This window comes from Trachymyrmex septentrionalis, unplaced genomic scaffold, assembly GCF_001594115.1.
Source record: "Trachymyrmex septentrionalis isolate Tsep2-gDNA-1 unplaced genomic scaffold, Tsep1.0 scaffold24, whole genome shotgun sequence".
NCBI classification, from domain to species: domain Eukaryota; kingdom Metazoa; phylum Arthropoda; class Insecta; order Hymenoptera; family Formicidae; genus Trachymyrmex; species Trachymyrmex septentrionalis.
In genome coordinates, this window is record NW_017305397.1 from 2,918,020 (window position 1) to 2,938,484 (window position 20,465).

At 36.9% G+C, this 20,465-nt stretch overlaps 1 protein-coding gene across 2 annotated transcripts in view; it reads left to right on the forward strand.

The window, feature by feature from the left end:
- LOC108748766 (forkhead box protein O) overlaps nucleotides 1-20,465 on the forward strand; it is a 171,381-nt gene that overhangs the window by 103,056 nt on the left and 47,860 nt on the right. The window contains exons 2-7 of one of the 2 annotated variants that reach the window (XM_018487098.1): nucleotides 15,709-15,833; nucleotides 15,933-16,130; nucleotides 16,600-16,718; nucleotides 16,883-17,133; nucleotides 18,231-18,629; nucleotides 19,417-19,750. In XM_018487098.1, the coding sequence (XP_018342600.1) occupies nucleotides 15,709-15,833; nucleotides 15,933-16,130; nucleotides 16,600-16,718; nucleotides 16,883-17,133; nucleotides 18,231-18,629; nucleotides 19,417-19,644 (1,320 nt within the window). In that variant the 3' untranslated portion in view covers nucleotides 19,645-19,750. The remainder of the gene's footprint in view (nucleotides 1-15,708; nucleotides 15,834-15,932; nucleotides 16,131-16,599; nucleotides 16,719-16,882; nucleotides 17,134-18,230; nucleotides 18,630-19,416; nucleotides 19,751-20,465) is intronic. The other variant, XM_018487099.1, reaches the window with a different exon arrangement.

The window sequence follows — 20,465 nt, forward strand, 5'->3', positions numbered from 1 at the left end:
GACAATGAGAGACATGCAGAATAGAATTTCTAGTTATGATAGAAATTCAGTTTGGCCTCATCGAAATGCCACTCTTTTGTTGGCTTAATTAGTTCTCAGTGGAAATATTGTGTAACTAAAAAAATTACATGCGGAAGATAAACCGTCATGATATTATAAACATGCATTACATAATTACCCATGGTTCATTTCCATAAATACTAGTTATAGTTTGACATTCTTGAAGAGAAAAAGAAGTGAAAAAAGCAACTTTAGTTAATTTCAATTTAATTTTTCCTTTTTTACAAAAACAGCTGCACGGTAAAGTCACCTTGAGAATAATTCGACAAAAAGACGTACACATGGCAAACTTGACTACGCATGATTAATCATGAATACTGTATGGGATTAGAAAGTCATTGGTAAAAATTTTCGAGATAGGAAAAACTTACTAGGCTTTATTCGGAACGGAAAATTACTGCGATAAACGTAATTTACGTATCGCGTCGTATATGCGGTTACATTACATTACGCAATTGCGATGCAAGAAACGCCAAAGCGTCGCCGCCGATGGTCACGCCGATATTACGGAACGATTAAGGATCTGGCAACCCTAACCCGAGTTAGGGCGAACGAAAGCCGGAGCTCCGCGGTCGCAAATCACAGATTCGCATCGCTCGGTTTCCCGATAGGTCACCACACTACCACCACCCACAATTCAATCACATAAATATCGAGCGCGCGCGCTGCCAGCCTTGAGATTCCATTCAATAACGAGTGGCCGTACGAACGAGACTCGGCGACGCACGACAGTCGGGAGAAATGTGGAGCTTATATCAAAAAATTCATTATATTTCAGCTGGACGTGAAATATTTTCAGAAGCTTGAAAATACACCGAGAAAATTATATTTAAATATCTTTGCGATTAGATAAATAACAATAAATCTCTTTGTATTGTCATACGTCAAAATTATTTTATAATATTGTGTACAATACTTTTGGAATTATTTATTTTTACATTCGATGGCATTCATTGTACAAGATATATTTGCGAGAAATAGAATAATTAAAAGGAGCGCGGAAATTTATACCTCTAAAAATTGAAAATACAGAAAATCTTTAAGAACGTTACAATTTCTTTTTTTTTTAATATCTAATCATGATTGAAGCACATGAGGGAATAAATTATAATAGAAATGATCTGTCTATCATAATGTAAGTTCTATTTTGCAATATGAAATATGTAATAAATGAAGAAGCAGAAAGTGGATAGGACGATGCTTTGAATTTTTGTTCCCGCGTATTAGCGTAATAATTGCGAGGCTGCTTTCTGTCTGATTTAAGCTGATTTCGCAAGAGTACGCTGCACATACTTATACGAGAAAAGAAAGCTCCGATTTCACGAGAAGCCGATCGGAGCGTCGTCGCGAAAACGGATACGTCCGCGGTTTTTCGGCTGTTTTTGGGCTACCGGGTGGAAAAGAAGGTTACGACACGGAATTCGCCAGCTAACCCACTTGCCGACTCCCAACCGGAGATGCAACTGACATTGCAGTCGTCCTGCAGACTCACAGCAGGACCGTAGAACGGGAGAGAATTTGCAGCGAAAAGAAACTGCGGAGAAAAAACAAAATTAATGTTAGAAATTATGTGGATGTGTATTTAATTAAATGCAAAAATAACCGTTCGTATGATATCCGAATTAGAGAAGGAAAAAAGGATTTTAATTCATGTAAAATGAATTTTACGGCAAAGGAATGATCGATCCACACATACAATACATTATGCGTAAAAAAGTAAATGGGAAATTTACGTGAAAAGTAAAAATCATATATACAAGTTTGAAGATGTAGCTTTTGAATTGATTATCAAAAATAATTAAAAATGAGAAATACAACTTAATTCTTCGATCGCGTTGCACACAAATGTAAATAGAATTTTTTGCGATATTTTTTGAGAGATTTAATCATGCAAAGTTGATATTATAACCGAGGAACTCGGTTGAACTTGGACTTGAATCTTTTTAAATGCTGATCGTGCTAGTTGCCTTATTTTTTCGAAATGATGTCAGGCGTTGATGAAGAAAAGCAGTTTTTCCTGCAACCGGGCGCCATGTGATGATAACCTATCAGCTCAGAGATAACCGTACTGCGTTTATCATCTCGGATTAATGGAATATTACAGTTTAAGAGAATTAATCGCCTTCATAACATACCCGGGAACTCTGGGAATGACTCTGCAAGCGAGGAATGTCACGTTCTAATTACCTATTGCACGCGAGACGTATTTCTCGAGAATAAAGAATCTCGGGATATGTTTCAAGTGTCAATGTAAATTCCGTGATATCGGTAATATATATAATTAGCGGTATATTTTTCACGAGATTGTGACTGTCTTGTAATTACCAATATCTAGAAGCTGATAGTGTAAGATGATTTTGCGATAATATCGTTTAACTCACGCTCCGATCAGATAGAATTAAGAATAATTGATTTCCGACAAATCTATCGACGCTAAAGCTATCTTGTACAAGGATAGTAAAACGATCGTTGCGTTAATTTAACTTGATGATCTTTCTAATTGTACAACTTATTACCTTTTTGTATGCCAAGTTCTTTCTTTTAAGTAAAATAAAACAAGTTGAAAAATTGTTTAAGAATATTCTCATGCACATTTTGATGATAATGCAGTTGATATAAACGGAAACGATTTTTCGAATATTAATAGTCACTTTTGTCGTTAGGCGACGAAATTGCAACGCAATCAGGAAGTCATCAGACACTCTGATAAGCATGGAATGCGCTATTTGATACGAATTCAATGGTATCGAATCTGTCGCGAGGAATTGCGATCGTACGACGTTTCTCAGAATTAGTCTCACAACATCGTCCTATATTTTAACTCAATCGAAACGATCGCGAATTTTTTTTTTTTTTTTTTCTTAGATTTCTCTAACAAATTATGACTCTGTAAAAACAAACAATTTATGAATTTCGATTTAAAACATGAAGATACGGAATATATAACGTACACAAGTTTCAATTTTTCAATTTTTCTCCGTCACACTTGCAATGTTAGTGTACGGATGTTGGTAATGTATTCACTTACTACGTAAAAAAAATTCAATGACGAGTAACTACGCAGCTTGCAATAATTATCGCGATTTCACAAGTGGAAATTGTACTTGTATTTTGCAAGTCCATATGTAATAATGAAATTCCATTCGCAACCGATAACGGGTGCACGTGAATACGAAAATACGTAAGAATTACACAATTTTAGAGTCTTATTCGATTGGGAACATTTGTGCTTTTTATTGATACGCGTCATGGAACGAAGTTTTCTTTGGCGACTCGCAACAAAGGAGAAGAGAGAGAGAGGGAGAGAGAAAGAGAGAGAGAGAGAGAGAGAAGCAAAGTAAGATTTCGAGACGTCGTCAACGACAACGACGACGACGACGACGACGATGACGACAACGTCGAGGGAAAAAGATTAAGACGAGCAGCGGAATTGTTATCAATGGTGTCAGGGTCTCGTTGGTTCGTTTTATCGCATAGCCATCCGAGTATCCGATCGAAAAAGAAAGAGAGAGCCATTCGATTGTGCTTACTCGGGACTTAAAGTCGGCCGCGTGATTGTGGTGATGGTAGTTTGGTCGGTCCCCGTCTCCCATAATCCATTGTTTCAGTGGCCGTTAATTGTTATCGCTGTTATGTGACACGGTAAAAATCGCATCCGATCAAAGAACGAGGTTGATACGTCTCCTCGTTGCCACTGCAGTCGATTACATCGGCATCGATAAGGAGGCGCATCATCGATATGATTACATACACACACCCACACACACACACACACACACACACACAATGTACAATCTTGTATTTCTCGCTGAGATTCTCGTTGTTAATCAGACGAACGAAATAACGAGAAATAAGAATAAAATGCTGTATTTTTCATAGCACACAAGAATCGACTGTAAAATGCACATTTATTTTCATTTATCCAAATCTTAATAGATTGTTCTTATCTTTTTATATTTACCGTTAACATTATATAATAGTTACTTGCTCACTGTTAATATTATATAATATTTCAAGAATTAATCCACGATAAATGAAAATATAAAAGGCTTTTCAAATTTCATTTATTCCGGATTAATTCTTGAAATATTATATAATATTAACAGTGAATACATAACTATTATATAATATTAACAATGAATATAAAAAGATAAGAACAACAATTAAGATTTAGATCGATGGAAAATAAATGTGCATTTTGCAGTTGATTCATTTGATTTAAAAGTCTTTTAAACTGTTAAAATGTGTTTTAAATCTTATTTGAGATTTGTTTGATAAAATTCTTGAGAACTTTTTTAGATGATTTTTAGAGAGCACACAATTGTAAAATATTCCTTTTTCTTTCTCCTCTCTTTCCCTTCTTTTAAATTATAGACAAGATATTTCATTTCACAAAAATCGTAAAAATTTCATTGTGTTTTCTAAAGTATTAAAAAATAGAATAGAATTGTGATAGAGGAATTATTGCCGTATCGAGTTAAAAAGAATTAATTAATTTATATCATAAGCATATAGAGATAATTTATACTGCTGTAAGCATGTAGATAATTTATATATTGCTTTCTAGCGATCTAAAAATATATTTTACAAAAACCGTTACGTCTTGATATACACTTGCGGTACTTTCGGCTGAAATAGATTTTTACAGTGTTTCCTAGCATGCAACGCGACACGTGTAAGCGCACCTGCTAGCTTTGATGGATTATCTCGACCGATAATACGTTTATCTAATGAAAATGCGAGTCTAAGGTGCGTACCTTTGTTACGTAACTGGTTATTGAATACGTTCTTGGTTTATACTAAAAAATAAATTCGTTCGATTAAAAATGGAATGAGATTTATCAATTATATTACATTATTTTTAATGAGATATTAAATCTTTTAAAAACTTACAACAGAATTCTAGACGGTTTTATATATGCATAAAATTTATAAATTAAGCGAAGCATTAATATTGTCTGAACATCTAAAATATTAAATCACATCACACGTATACTAATTATAGATGAAATGAAATAATGTAATACATATTTCTGCCCGAAAAATTATTTAGTATCTAAATTTTAGAGAAGCGAATCATTATTATAAGTATAAGTTTAATTCACATCGAATTCTTTCTTACTTGTCATCAAGTTATATCCACATCTCCGTATTTTAAAATTTTTTAGTTTTCTTTTTTACTTTATATAATATACACAAACAATTCTATATAATACACAATAAAAATCCTTCGAATATGTAACTTTTTATTGATCCTTATCGCGAGCAGAGAAATGAATTTTTCACACACAATATATGTATAAATAAAGAAATGAAAAATAAATTATGCATATATACTTGCTTTAAAAATCTAATAAATTACTCTTTAAAAATTTAGAGACACACAATACTTACACAGATAGTCGCCTATAATAGCGAAAAGTTGAATGATAACAGTTTCTGTAAGTACGAAATTCGTCGCTGTTGCCGGCCGATTTTTCCGTGTCTCGATTAGCCGGCCTTTGTTCTTCGTCCCCTTCCAAAAAAAAGCAGTAATCGTCCTAGCAAGCGGGAGACACTCTCGAAATCGGCTTGCCCAAACGGGTACTCGTTCGTAACAGTTAGGAGGATTCGACGTCGACGAGCCGGGCGTCGCGACGCCGCGTGGGCGTCGGGAGCATCCATCATGCCCAACACGTGAATTACCACCGTTGCTCCCAACCCAACCTAAGAGATTTCCGAAGAAGGAGGTGGCGGTTGGAGATAGAAAGCGGGACGAGACTAAAGGAACAGAGAAGTCAGAGGAGGAAAGAGGCTGTCCAAACTCGACCTCGCGAGTAGTTGCCTTGCAAACGAGGAGTCCTCTTCTCATTCCTCTTCCTCTTCTTACAAGCTTTCTTTATCCTACTTCCGTTCTTTTCGCGCGCGCGCGCGCGCGCGTATGTGTGCCTGAGAGAGTCCGGATTAAATAGAAAAAAAATCGATTCCTGATTTCGGGAGAGTGAAGAAATTTAGACGCAAATTATCCGAGTAACTGAGAAGCGAATCACCGTTCTCGGTGATCGAATAAATTCCACGTTTGAACTTGCAATTATGTTACATCACAACTCGTAATTAAGTTCAACTGCATAAAAACTGTATATTTAAGAATGATTCAACTTAAAAATAAACTGATTGAGTTAAGACTTCTTTCAATTTGCATTTAAATTTGTATTTAAAAGAAACTTGTAACATACGTACTTTCTCTCTCTCTCTCTCTCTCTCTCTCTCTCTCTATTTTTTCAGTTTCTCTCCTCTCTTTCTATTTATAAGTTAAGAATCATTTCTGAAGGAATGACTCGTAACTTTAGCCTGGGTCAGTCACGCCAACAGTGACGAATAATGGATATTCCGCCGACGAGAGAAAGAAGAGAGAAAGAGGAATACAGAACAGTGGAAGACGCGGAAGGTCTCCCGCGATAAATTTGCGCTATATTTTTCACGGTGGAACCATCTCGTGCTTCCACGTCCTCATAACCGGCACAAATTGCGCAAAAATACTGCCACGTATAAATTGCGGCGAAATCGACGCGCGCGCGCGCGCGCGCGCCGACAAGTCCGGGAATTTCCCGGATCTAATTTGAGCGAAAGCCTTTCCCGTTCCTCTGTGACCACATCGTCCCTTTCCTTATATCGTATAAGTACATATCCAAAGGACAAGTCTCTAGATACATTTTTAACCCTTCCGTTACTCGTCGAAGGGAAGATTACGAAATTACTCCGAAGCGGATCTTTCTGCCGTATCTCAATCTCAACTAAGTAATTGTAATCTAGGTATTTTTATTTTAATCTATATTTCATATTTCTACTTTTTATACTTTCATAGATTTTAACGTAAATTTAAAAATTGTTGCAATTTTTACTTTTATTCATATCATCGAAACGCAAGTAAGGATATTAAGATAATATAGGTTTAATTATAGGATAATATAGATTTAATTATAAGTGGAAAATTATTATTAAATAGATCATTTACAGTTACAATTAAAATTGGTGACGTTTTTCTGATAAAATCCGTGGATAAAGTCTCAATGGCATTCAGATTTTCGAGAGTTGTCGGCCTAAAGGCGAAAACTTTGGAGAATAAGCAGCGATCAATTATCCGCACCTATGTCGCGGAGGACTTCTGAACTTTCCAGATTGGGATATCTACCCGGTTTTTCTATTTGTCGATATTTCAACCACGATAAAGAGATCCGAGCATGGTCTAGACTGGCCGAGTCGATAAAGGAATCTATTACCATCGAAAGGAGAAGAGGAAGGAGGAAAAGAGAGTCCAGAGATGTGCGCTGCCACTGACTCTGTGGAATCTCTCAGAATTTTTCAGCTCTCTCGGCTATTACAATATAGCATTTCTTTATCTACACGGAAATGCCACGAATATCAGAAGAGGGGTTGGACCCTTTCTCTCCGCCGTTCGTTTTCGCTGGGGATTGGTAGTTTTTCTCAGACTTTATTGATAGTGCATCGTCGGAATATAGCAAACGTTAATATTGACTGCCTTTTTTCGATAGTGTCCATCGCGGTATCACGAAATTGAATTTATGATATACAGTGACGGAAGAGACGAACGGCCGCGAGTATTTCGGATTAAATCCTACGAGAGTTCGTCGCGAGACGACTGTCTTCCTCGTTCCCGAGAAAGTCGATATCGCAGCGTGAAGAGACGTAGAGAGTAGAAATTGCACGCTCCAACAGAACTTCTAAATATTGCAATTTTGTTCTTGATATTTTACTCGAAAGAGCCATTTCGTATTATTTCAAGGATTTACTTTACATTGCAAAAGATTAAAGCGGCTAAAAATGCAGATTATAAAGATTAACTCATTTCAGAATTTTTTTTAACAAAGGCTTCTATTTATAAATGTCTCTATTATCAAAATTGAAAGATTTTGTTAAATGCCTCTGTCGATATAAATTATTCCTACAACTGTAATTTTACGATTGAAATTCTTATTAAATATTGAAATCTCATTTAAAAATTACGATCCTGAGAGATCACGCATTTCACTTGAGAAAAATTCTTTTTTTTTCGTTTTAACTCACATCTACGAAAGTTTTAGCCTCCTCGGTGATTATCGAGAAATATCGTGTTAATATTTGACTTAAAGGAAACGCAGTGAAAGCGTATACGTACTATCCGCCGATTCGTACGATCCGCGGCGATAGAACTCGTGCGAACATGAGTTTCCCGAAAGAAGAATCTTGAGGGCTCCGAATCGCGAATCGCCCGCTGCGAGTCTGCGAGGCGAGACGGCCCTTCCTCGCTTTCTCCTTCTATCTCGCAGCAAGGAAATGGAGAGGAAACTGATTGGAGCTGTTAACGTAAATACGCGAATGGATGTACGCGATCGGAAATCGGGATTAGTGAATTGGCTCACTGTTTCTCCCTTATATCTTCTCCCTACGGGAGATAGTGCTCTCCGCACGCTCTATCCTCCCTCACTCCCTCTTTCTCATCGGCTTTGCCCCAGAAACTATCGTCTCGCTTTTCCGATCTTCGCCCGCTCCATCTTCCCGCGGTATCTTCTTCGTTTTCTTCTTCCTCGATTCTCTTCCGGCTCACCACTGACCAAATTGAGCGTCGTTCGATCTTGCATTTGGCCGGCAATCTGGATTTCTGATTTGAGTGTTTGCAATTTTCGGACGGTAAAATCCACTTTATGCCGTTCACACGCTCTGCGAGACTGCTGATCTTTGTGCGAATTAATCGAATCCTCGTCGCAGTATTTTGTGCGTTCGCAATTTCTCACTTTTTCGTCCCTGACGAGAAGATATTTGCCATGTTAAACGCTATTGTCCTCCATAGCAAAGAGAAATTATCTGACGACATGAATACAAATTTTCGATGTAATCGAAAATCATTATAATATCAATATTTGCATATGTAGCAACCATAGGACAATTACTACGCTTTTGATAACTAGATGTGTGCAATATTATATTGGAAATGCATAATTGAAATGAAAAGGGAAACATGATCAAACGGAAGAAAAAAACAAATAACATTTCTTTCCATTCAATTAATGTATAAGATTTTATAAATACACACGTAGAGAAAAAGATTGACATCATTTGAGATTTCAAGGATAATTACAAAGTAGAAAAATGAAAGCTCCTTTTGATGTAAAAGCAAAGTCTTGCTGCGCCAAGACTTGTAACGGATCACCTTTACGTCAGCACGAAACGAGTGCCCTGGCTAAAGTGCATACAGGTAGGCGGTGCGTGGGTGTATATGTGTGTACATATGTGTGACTATAAGCAAGTGCACACTCGATCCTTCTTCGATCGTTCGGCAAATGCTTTTTACGAAATTGGACTCGTCAATGGAATTGAATTAATGTATATCGAGAGAGGAGGAAAGATTGAGATTGAGAGAGAGAGAGAGAGTTACACGCGCGGATTGGTGGGATGGTCTTGTTGGCAGTCTTCTTGAATGTGATCGGTTCTCGGTCACCATCTAATCACCTGAGAGCACAAACGTTGTCATCGATGTAAAACGATACCGCTTCTTTTGCGAGCCACGTTTCTCTTTTATGCTTACAACTGCTGCCAAACTTTCGACTAGCATTGATAACATTTATTCGTAAATATGGATATATACGATTATTCTTTTAAAGAATTCATTAAATCAAGTCGAGGTTGACCCATATTACATAGTACATGAAATTATAGAATTGTAAAAAGTAATAATTTAAAGCAATCTTTTAATAAAATATATATTCGAATTTAATTTGAAAATTAATATTATGAAAATCTTGAAAAATGAATGATGCCGTTTTTTCAGTTGATCATTACAAAAAACGGATCTAATTTTTAAAGAATTTATTTTCAGTATGTAATTTAACTGCATTTATTAATTTATAAAGTTAATTAAATTAAACATGGATCATATTACGATCTTTTCAACAAAGAAGCCATAGATTTCAAATTTCCATTGCAATTCGTTTGTTAAATTATGTTCAGAGGCAAGTTCAGAACTCGAGTTCACCGTATACTAAGAACTGACATCAAAGGAAAATCTCTATTGCCTCGCTAAAGAAATGCTTTTGTCTAATTTTAGGAAATACCCATTCAACAAAATTCATTTTACCTTCGTAAGGGAAAAGTTAAAATGTAATTAAATTAATCAGTATTCGATATAATTAAATGCAACAAGCATATGATTTGCTGTTTGATCTTAAATATTTCGTTAAATATTTTTTTTCAGATTAAATTGATTGACAGAATTCTACTTTTAAAATTAATCCCGCTAATATATAATTTTAATTCCGCTTTTCAAATTAAATATTTAAAATCAATTCTATCAAATGACAATTTCTATTTTATGTATATTATCCAGTAAAGTGTGTTAGTTGTATTATCTTGAGAGTCTGATTACAAAGATTTTTTTACGCGATGAAAATTATCGTATAAGATACACGCGCGGTCTTAGCCTGGCCGCAAACCGCAACTTTGGTATCCTTCACGTCCTTCCGATAAGAAATACTTTCAGAAGCGTAAGATATACATGACAAGATAAAAACCGCATCCGTCAAAATTGATGTAGAACTGTTTGTTTCCTTCCACGATTATACGACTATCTATAACAATTCGCTATCTGTAATTGTTTTTTTGTTATGCACGAATTAAAAACTTTATTACATTACAATACGATGATATTTCACGTAGGTATATAATACGTTAAACAGCCAAATTGAAACAGTCAGAGGTAAATATCGAATCATTGCGTATACTTTTACACTTTTCTAAAAATGTATTGTATTATACTATATATTGTACGTATTTTTTTTTTAATTTAGATTAATTCGTCGCATTTGAAATTTTTTCTGTTACGTGATACATATTAGTATCATTAATAGATACATTTTAAAGTTACATTTTCAACATTTTTTTTCTCTCTCATTTCATTGTTAACCGTAGAATTTTGCACCTGTCCAAGTTTGATACCTTATTAAAAAAAAAAATACAAAAAAATTAGACATTTCTATGACAGCTCGATTTACTAAAGAATCATCTTAATATATATTATAAATTTATAATGTAATATATTTTTATCCCACATATTATATCTTATTAATTTATAATATTTTTTTATATCAAATTTTTATGCTTCAATTTACATTCTTTTCTACCTTGGAAAGTGAAATTCTTCGATGGGAATATATCGGGGGAAAAAAATCCTATTTTTGTAGCTCTCTCGTGTAATTTCCTTCGAGAATTTCCTGTTCTTTTCCGTGTGTTCAATGGTACGAAATGACGCATGCAGATCGCGAAATGTGAGAGTGCATGTCGAATCATTGAGCAAGCGCGCATCCTCGGAGCTTTGGCGATCGAGACAAATCGTTCAAACCGGACCTAGTTCCTTTCTTTCCACGCGCGCATTAAGAATTAAAGCTTCCGTGCTTGTAGTTACCTAACGATTGCGATTTATTATTCAAACTGTCCCTTTCCTTGGCCAATCATCATCGCAAATTCCCTGTGACGAGCGATCGCCCGCTCGTTTCCGCCTTCCTCGTATCGGAAAGGCCATTTGCAATCTGTCGAAAACGAGATGTAATTGATTGCCGGCAAGAATGCCGTCCTCGTTTCACAAGCGCGTTGTATGCACCGTAGATATTATGCACACAGACTAAAACGCGATAAGAATGCCTTTTATCCGTAACAAGTTTACAGCTCTTTATCATATATTAAATTACATGAATGTTAATAGTGCTAATTAATAATTGTAGTGAAATGTAAGCGTGATTGATATCAATTATTGATATCTTTTTTTCATCCACATCTTTTTAAAGATATATCATTTCTTTTTATAATATAATAGATATATAATATATTAACAAATTCATATTCTTGCTTATGTGTCATTTGGAAACTACACTTCTGCATGGACTCGAATGTTGGCAATATTTTTGTTGATTTACAGTTTTGTGATTTGCTACTTCAAGAGACACGGTGGTCTAACACATTTCAAAGACACATAAAATTCGCGTTTAATGCCGTTCTTGATCGCTACCGTTGTTTGCTTATGATGCTCTGTGCCCTGGGGACCTTGAATTAAAGACTTACGAGTAATGGCGCTCGACGACATCTCATCTTTCCGCTGATTTCGGCATTCCTTATCACGCGTATTCTGGCTAGTCCATGATGCGTTAACGAATATCGTACAAGTACGAGAGCCGGACTAGTATATATGTATATATATATATATATATATATGTTCCATATATACGTTATACAGTCCATTCGGATGCGAGATAACCGCTCTTCTCTTGCCTCATCTAAACGACGGCCATCTTCGTCGTGTTCTCTTCGCTCTTAGTTGACGAAAGCTGTTTCCGCACGGTTTATAGAGATTTCGAACGAAAGTGCTGGACTTTATCGGCAGCTGAGAATCGCAGTCGGAATTCGAAGAGAGAGAACACTCGTTCAACAGTCTCTCTCTCTCTTACCTTGTGTAAGATCGACAAAGTGATCTCTATCTTAAAACTCAGTCGAGCAATCTCGATAGAACATCTCCTTCTTTAAAGAACATCTAGTTACATTATGAATACAAATGATAAATTTAATTAAACGCTAATCGACTGTGAAAAGCTCTGGTTGTACTCTGGGTACAATTCTAATTAATATCAGGAGGATGGCGGCGGTGTTTCTCGACGTTGAATACAGTATTTTATCTGATTTTCAGCTTTTTTAGTGTTTATTAAAGTCTTGAAACTTTCTAGGTATTAATAAATTAAAATTTTCGATTTTATTCAATACAAAAAAGATTTACAGAGATTTTTCTAAACACACTATCGCCTTAAATATATCTCTGCAAAAGACTCGCCCTTAAATTATAGCAAAATTATTTCACACAATAACACACATTGCTTTGGATAACATTGCTTTCTCGTAAATATTTCGATTTTAATTCTTCCTTCTATCGTAACGAGATGCAAATTGCGCATATAAAACGTTACAATTTTACATATCTGTCAGCGTAATCCCTCGCAAAAGCTCGAATGGAAAAATCAGAACGGTGGCGCCGAAAATGTCTCCATCTTCGAAGCATAGCATCGATAAAGACGGGTAGATGATGGGGTTATAAACTCCCGCCGTATAGTCCGCGATTGCACGACTGAAATGGCTGGATCGTCTCATCGAAGGGGTAGTCCGTATCCCTCGAGCGCGAGTCTCTCACGCGGGGGTTAAAGGCGAAAGGAGTCTGGCGCTGGCGATCGTAAAAGCATCCCGTCGGCGCGATACCCCTCCCCTCCCCCCCGGCAGCTTCTCCAACTTGCCGATAAATGCTTTCGTCTTTCCGGATATTCAGAAGTCCGGCGAGACGATCGGTCAAGTTTTGAAAGGAGTGTTGTGGGCAATAAAGTGGCGGGCAAGTACTGAGCCGTGATAAAAATAACGAGGAGCTTAGATTTATATTGCGGAATTCATTTGTGACCAACTAATTCGATGGGTTTATCAAAGCCGGAAAATCAGCACGATGAAACAAAGGGAAGGATTCGTGCCGGTCTGTTAAGCTTTATTCTGGTCTGTTATATAGTCATTCCGACCGCAGTATTATGTCGGACCAGCAACACAAGCGTAACTTGTATGCTACGTACCATCCGATGGATGTGGGTCTCTTTTTTCGCGGATTGATATTGAAAGGGAACACGTTGTGGGTGGAGGCAACGAACGCGATATGCGTCATGAAGGCGAGCTATTTCTTTCTGGCAGTAAAGAATACATCGCTTACATTTCCACGTTATAAATTTTGGGATGTTAAAGCGTCCGGTGCACATGTCAGACGTCCAAGTAAATTGAACGTAACAGCTGGATGATAAATATCTTGCAATTTTATGACTTGCCAAAATGTCGTAAAGCATTATAAAAATTAAGTATTCGTACGTAGATGGATCTTGCAGGATATACTCGTATGTGTATCGACAAACACAACCAAAGTACTTTTTATTTAAAAGATTCTTATAAAAAAGATATATTTTGCGATTTGGCAAAAAATCTTTGTCTCCGATGACGATATCGTTCGAAAAAAATAGCTTTCTTTTTATCATTATTTCTGTCCACATTTAAAGGCTAACAATCTGCGACTCTGTTTTAGAAGGGCGACTTAACGAAACGATAAAACGTCGTGGCGCGAGTTTAAGAAACTTCTTCAAAGTACTTCGCGTCAACTTCCGCCTGTCTCCGTTCGCGATATAACGGCCGTTTTAAAGAAGCCATTTTTATTTATCACGCCGTCTTCTGCGTGTATGTATTTCGTCTGAAAGCATCCTTCGATTCGCGCGATCGTCTCGCCGATCTCGTGCATCGGGAGACGAAGACGAAAGAAAATTGTTATCGTTTCGCGACACGGGTATTCTCGTATTAGAGTAGAAGCTTCCCGAAATTTGTCGGAAGATCCGGCTACTACAGCTGATTCAATTTGCCTAATGAAGAAGGCAGGAGGGACAACGGAAAACTATATTAAGCGCGGCTTCTATGATTCACTTCTCACTGAATTGATTTTTTCGTGTCCCGCATTCTTGTACTTCTTTACATACGCGATAGTACATGGATATTATCTCGCTGCAAAAGATACAGACTACGGCATATATCAAACAAGACAGTTCTCGCTGTATAATTTATGCAGAAAAGCGTTTATAAGTTTGCAGTGAAAAAATTCGGACGATTTTAATCGATTTACAGATGTATTATTGTTTCAGTACTGTCTTGTAGCATTAAAATTGCTTTTCTATCATTCTACAATACGGAGACCTCGAGATTATTCGACAATTATATTTTATTAATTTTTATTTGTAAAACATTGTAAGATAACGAAATTAATTACCTAGTTTAGGATAAAAAAATTGTTTTAACAATTTTAGTTGTTTTGAAATATATTTTTCAAATTTCTGTTGAACAAATCCGTTTTTCTAAATTTACTGTTACGTCACAATTTTGAAAAAAATAACGTCAAGAAAGAAAAAAATTTTAATTGTGACAATTTTTATAACATTAAGTACCGGCAACAAATGTTTTTCTAAATTTTGTTAATTCCACACGAAGGTGTCAATTTTTGAAATATAGCAATTTAAAAATAACTCTTTTCCATGTAATGCAAAGAAAAGGCACTTTATTTTATTTTAATGCTATGGAAAGTAATCAACTATGTGGAAACTAAATGTTTTTGTACTTAACTTACTTTATAATAGTATAATCGTATCCTACTAAATAAAAAAGCGACGAAATTACAATGTGACTATTTTTACATTGTTATGTCTCGAAAACGAAAAATCATATCGAGACGAAATAAAATGCATTTTAAAGCTAAAAATTACTTTCGCGTGGCATCAATGAAATTTTGAAAAAAATTTGCTACCAGTATTCAATGTCACGAAAATTTTCAGAAGTTGTTATTGTCGTTTCTTTACATCATTTTCCTCGACATTGTAGCGTAAAATTTAAAAAACGGATTCGTATTCAGCACTTAAAATACTATGGGAAACGATTACGTTCGCAGGCAATAATATCAAAATGTAAATTAGCAGACTAGTGAATTATATATTTATTAACAAGACTTCTCTCTCTCTCTCTCTCTCTCTCGTTGCTATTTTATCGTACAAATCACGTTATTCTTTTTGCTTACAGAATTCTATACGTCACAACTTGTCGCTGCACAGTAGGTTCATGCGGGTACAGAACGAAGGAACCGGCAAAAGTTCCTGGTGGATGATCAATCGCGACGCCAAGCCGGGTAAATCCGCCCGTCGTAGGTAAGTCCAGATTGTCGGCAATTTGCCTCTCTTTCTGTTTTTTATTTCTCTTGACCTCGAACTGTCGAGAGTACCGTGTGTATTGTGTTTGCGGCGCAGAGCTACTACTATGGAGAGCACCGGCAGTTTAGAGAAACGACGTGGCCGCTCGAAGAAGATCGCCGAGGCTCTGAGGAACGGCGGGCTGCTGGCCGAGCCAACGTCCAGTCCCAGCAGCAGCGTCGGAGAAGGTCTGGACCTATTTCCGGATAGTCCCCTACCACCTGCCAGCGGATTCCAGCTTTCCTCTGACTTCCGGTACGATAGAGCTCTTTGATACGTTTGAAAAAAGAAATTATCTAAGACAAGCGCAACGAGTTGCGGCCGACCGAGATTAACATTGACAAAACATTGAAGATTTACAGTCGAAAGACTGTTTCAAATTATATGTCCGTTTTTAATGGAATGTCATAACAGTTGATATGAATCGAGGGATATCACAACTGACCAAATCAATCTCTTTGTAATTTCGAGAGAATTTGAGTTGCAAGTATTAGTTACAGAGAAATAGTGAATTTAATTGTTTGGCGATATATGATGAAATATACAGTACAGTATATAGTTGGATACTGTATACATTTTATATGTGGCGCATGCATACATTTGTATTATGAAGAGATCTTTATTATACACATGCAAAAGATATTATATTATAATATAAATTTTCAGAAGAAATTTAAAGCGTGTCTTCTTCAGATTAAGTAATGAATGATTTGTGTTATTCAAGTCCTCGCGCCTCGAGTAACGCTTCCTCCTGTGGCCGATTGAGTCCTATCCCAGCGGTTCTCGGGGAACCAGATTGGACACCGACCTACGCGTCTTCTTATAGTCCCGATCAGCAATTAGGTACATATCTAACGATAATCTCACTTTCCTCTCTTCTTTTCATCTTTCTTTGCTTTCTCGATCGTTTTAGGATTTGTCTTTAATATACACATTATAAAAATCCAGTCCATCCATCTCACACGTATATCTGATAAAACGATTAATACGTGCATCGTATTTGATAGCAGATACGATCCTAGCAGGCAACTTGGCCGATACAATGAAACTGGAACCCTACCAAATGTATCAGACATCACCGCCGGCCGGTCACCAGCAGCAAACGGGCCCGCCGCCACCTTATTACGAAGCGCAGTATCAGAGGAATAACGGCCTACGCACCTCGTCATCTGCATCTTATGGCCTGCCACCTACTCCGCAATCGGCCAATCAGCAGAGATGTCCGATTCACGGTCTGCAGCCGTGCGCCTGTCAGATGGTGAGTCTGAAATTTTTGGCGAATTTTTCGCGCGCGAGGATACCACAAAGGAGGACGTCAGCGTTTTTATGTTGCGCATGTTCGGCCTGGCAATGTTGCAAAATCAATAAGGATCGCGATGTATGTTTTATACAAATACATGCACAAACGTACAGAGTCTCTGTAACTTCTATATGTGTGTGTGTGTGTGTGTGTGTGTGTGTGTGTGTGTGTGTGTGTGTGTGTGTGTTTGTGTGTGTGTGTGTGTGTGTGGCTTATAGAGAAAGACACTCGACAAATGACGTTAATCAACGACGGCCGAAAAGATGAATCAATATTAGTTTTGAAAATTAATTATTTCTTAAGATCAATCGTGGCCTAAGCGGAAAACTAATATCGAAGAAGCCGAGGAATCTTTTCTTTATAGAAACTGAGCTCGTTATTTTCCAACGAGGCCGATATTTTCACAACAATATTTTTGTTGTCTTGTGTGAAAAGATTTGCGATGGTGCGATGGAAGCTTATTTACATTTTATTATTGAAACTGGCTTAAAAAAGCATCATACGCTTATGGAATTGTGTATTGGAACGTATTTTCGATAACGGCACGAATACAAACACATTCGAGCTAAATTCAGAACAACCTGCCTAATTGTTTAATTCACGAGATTAAATTTGCTAAGATTGAATTATGCTAAAATTTACTTACTTCTATTTCTATTAATCATTTTATCACGCGCTACGCGATATATTTATTGTATCTTTATCAACAAAGTTCATATATTTATCCTAGAATAGATTAAAATACGAAATCTTCAATTTCCCTGGATTCGTTACGTTTTTAATAAAATTCCAGAGAAATGTAAAGAATAAGACGACTGTAGACTAATATAGAAAACTAATATTTGTACAAGGAAAGAGGTAAATAATACTATATTTCGCAATATAGTTTTAGAAATATAGTTAGAAGTATATTTATATTTTATTTATAAATCATTATTAATCAATAACATTTGTATTTACGTAACAAGTTACATAACAAATTGTATATAAATACAGATCGTTGCGATCACGCTTTAGTCTTCATCGCGCTTTCTTTTGAAAAATTCCAAAATTAGAACCTGAGTCCCGGCATGTCACCATCCGGCATGTCACCGTCGTATCAGCAGAGCGAGCCTAGTCCTACGGCACTGGGCAGCAATCAACAGCAAACGCTGCAATACATGATTCAGACGCAACAGCGTCAACAGCAGCAGCAGCAGCAGCAGCAGCAGCAGCAGCAGCAGCAACAGCAGCAGCAGCAGCAGCAACAGCAGCAACCGCCACATCAGCCACAGCATCAGCCAGCGCAAACTGGACCAGCTGGTCCCAGTCCACCTAACACGCCGACACCCTGCCCCACCACAGCCAGCACCATGATGGGTCAGCTGATGGGTGCGCTCAATCATTCCGCTCTCGATGACCTCAACATCAACATCGAGGCAATGCACGGTGGCTTCGACTGCAACGTTGAGGAAGTAAGTCTGATTATGCACCGTCCGTTACCACTGATTTTCAATGAAACCCTACGTCTGTTATTACACGAGAAAAAAATGATATTGTATTAACAGCATTATTTTAATTGAAAAATAATCTTGTCAATTCAATAACCAGCGTTAATGAGACAAAATAAAATTTTATTAAAACAAGAGCATTTGTTTCATTAATAGTACGATTGAATTGAACAAATTTTATCTTCAATTAAAATAATGCCGTTGATATAACATTTTTTTTTTTTCAGTGTACTAATGCCGCGTCACTAAGTTTTTCTAAGAATCAACAAATGGAGAAAATCACTTTTTTTGCGCACCACGAACAGTCTGAGAGTCTAAATTGCACATGTAAATGTGTTGTAAATATAACATTTTTTTATAAAAAATAATATTAGATATAAAGAGCTTTTCAGTTAATCTTTGACGTTACGTATAAAATCTGCATATTTCGATTGACATGTAAAGTACTGCGTTAATCCTTATCTGGAAAATTTATTTTATTTACCAAATCTTACGTAGTAGTTAACATTATTAATTTTTACGAAATTACAAGCTCCTCTGCACGCATGTAACAATATATGTTTACTTAATATACAGCGAAAATAAAAATTTCGTAGCTACCGTTGGACTGAACAATTTTCGAAAATATAATTTCAGTTTAAAATAAAGAGTATGATGAAATTCATGTTACCGGATAAGGATTGCTACGAGAAAGGGAATATTGCTTCTTAAAATATACGTATAAACGTGCAATTCGATATGTAAATTGCAGGTAATTAGGCATGAATTGTCGATGGGTGGCACGCTGGATTTTAACTTCCAGCAGGGAGTGATGGGCACCGTGCAGGCCATCAGCGACGGCAACGTTGTTGGTCAGAATGGCGGCGTCGTTTCCCAGAACACCGGCGTCGTCATCGGCACGACGACCGGCAACGCGCCGGGCGTCTACGTAAGCACGAATGCGGCAACCCCCGCCGCGACCCCTTCGTGGGTTCACTAGCAGTTAACCCCCCTGCCCTCGACACCCCCATCGTCCTTGCCGATGCCGATGTTGTCCGACGGATCGCTGGATAACTTCTGCGGGACGACCGAAGGGCAGCTCATCGGTGAGTTTCTTCAATTTCTCAAACCTCTCGATTTTCAAGCATCAACGCTCGTAATCGCAATTATCGTGTATCAAGATGAAATATCAATACAGATTAAACAGCGCAATCGTTGGCCGCTCGTATTTCGACGCGGTGAAAAGTTCGTTTTTATTTCTTAGGGAAAAAAATGAAAAAAGAATTATAGATTCGACTGTATTCGGTGAGATAATAGATTTAAGTAGAATTTAATTTATACCTACTCCACACGTGAGATCATCTAAGTAAGATTTTTTAAAAGTATCACTTATTTTTTTACATCCATCATTTGTTTACCTCTGAAGCTAACGACAAAAAAGAATTCGCTGTTATGATATAATTAATGATTATTTCACATTTAGAGATACTAAATGATCAATAATAACTTCATCATGTAATATATTGTAATTCGTTCTACTTTTTTCTCGACTTTCGTGAAAACCAAAAAACAAAACTCGGATTAATTTCTAGATCCTAGGTAATAGCTTCACTTAAATGCATTACGTAATCGTGAAATAAAGGAAAGACGTAAATCTATGTCATCCATCTGTTAGATGTTAGAGTCCGCGAATCGATATATCATTCTCGCGTGGCTGATTAATCATCCGGAAGTTCGCGCGGGATCTTTCGCGCGAACTTTCTCGCACGTCGCGTTTTCGATCATGGAACTATGAAGGGAGGAAGATATCCGGCGGATGCA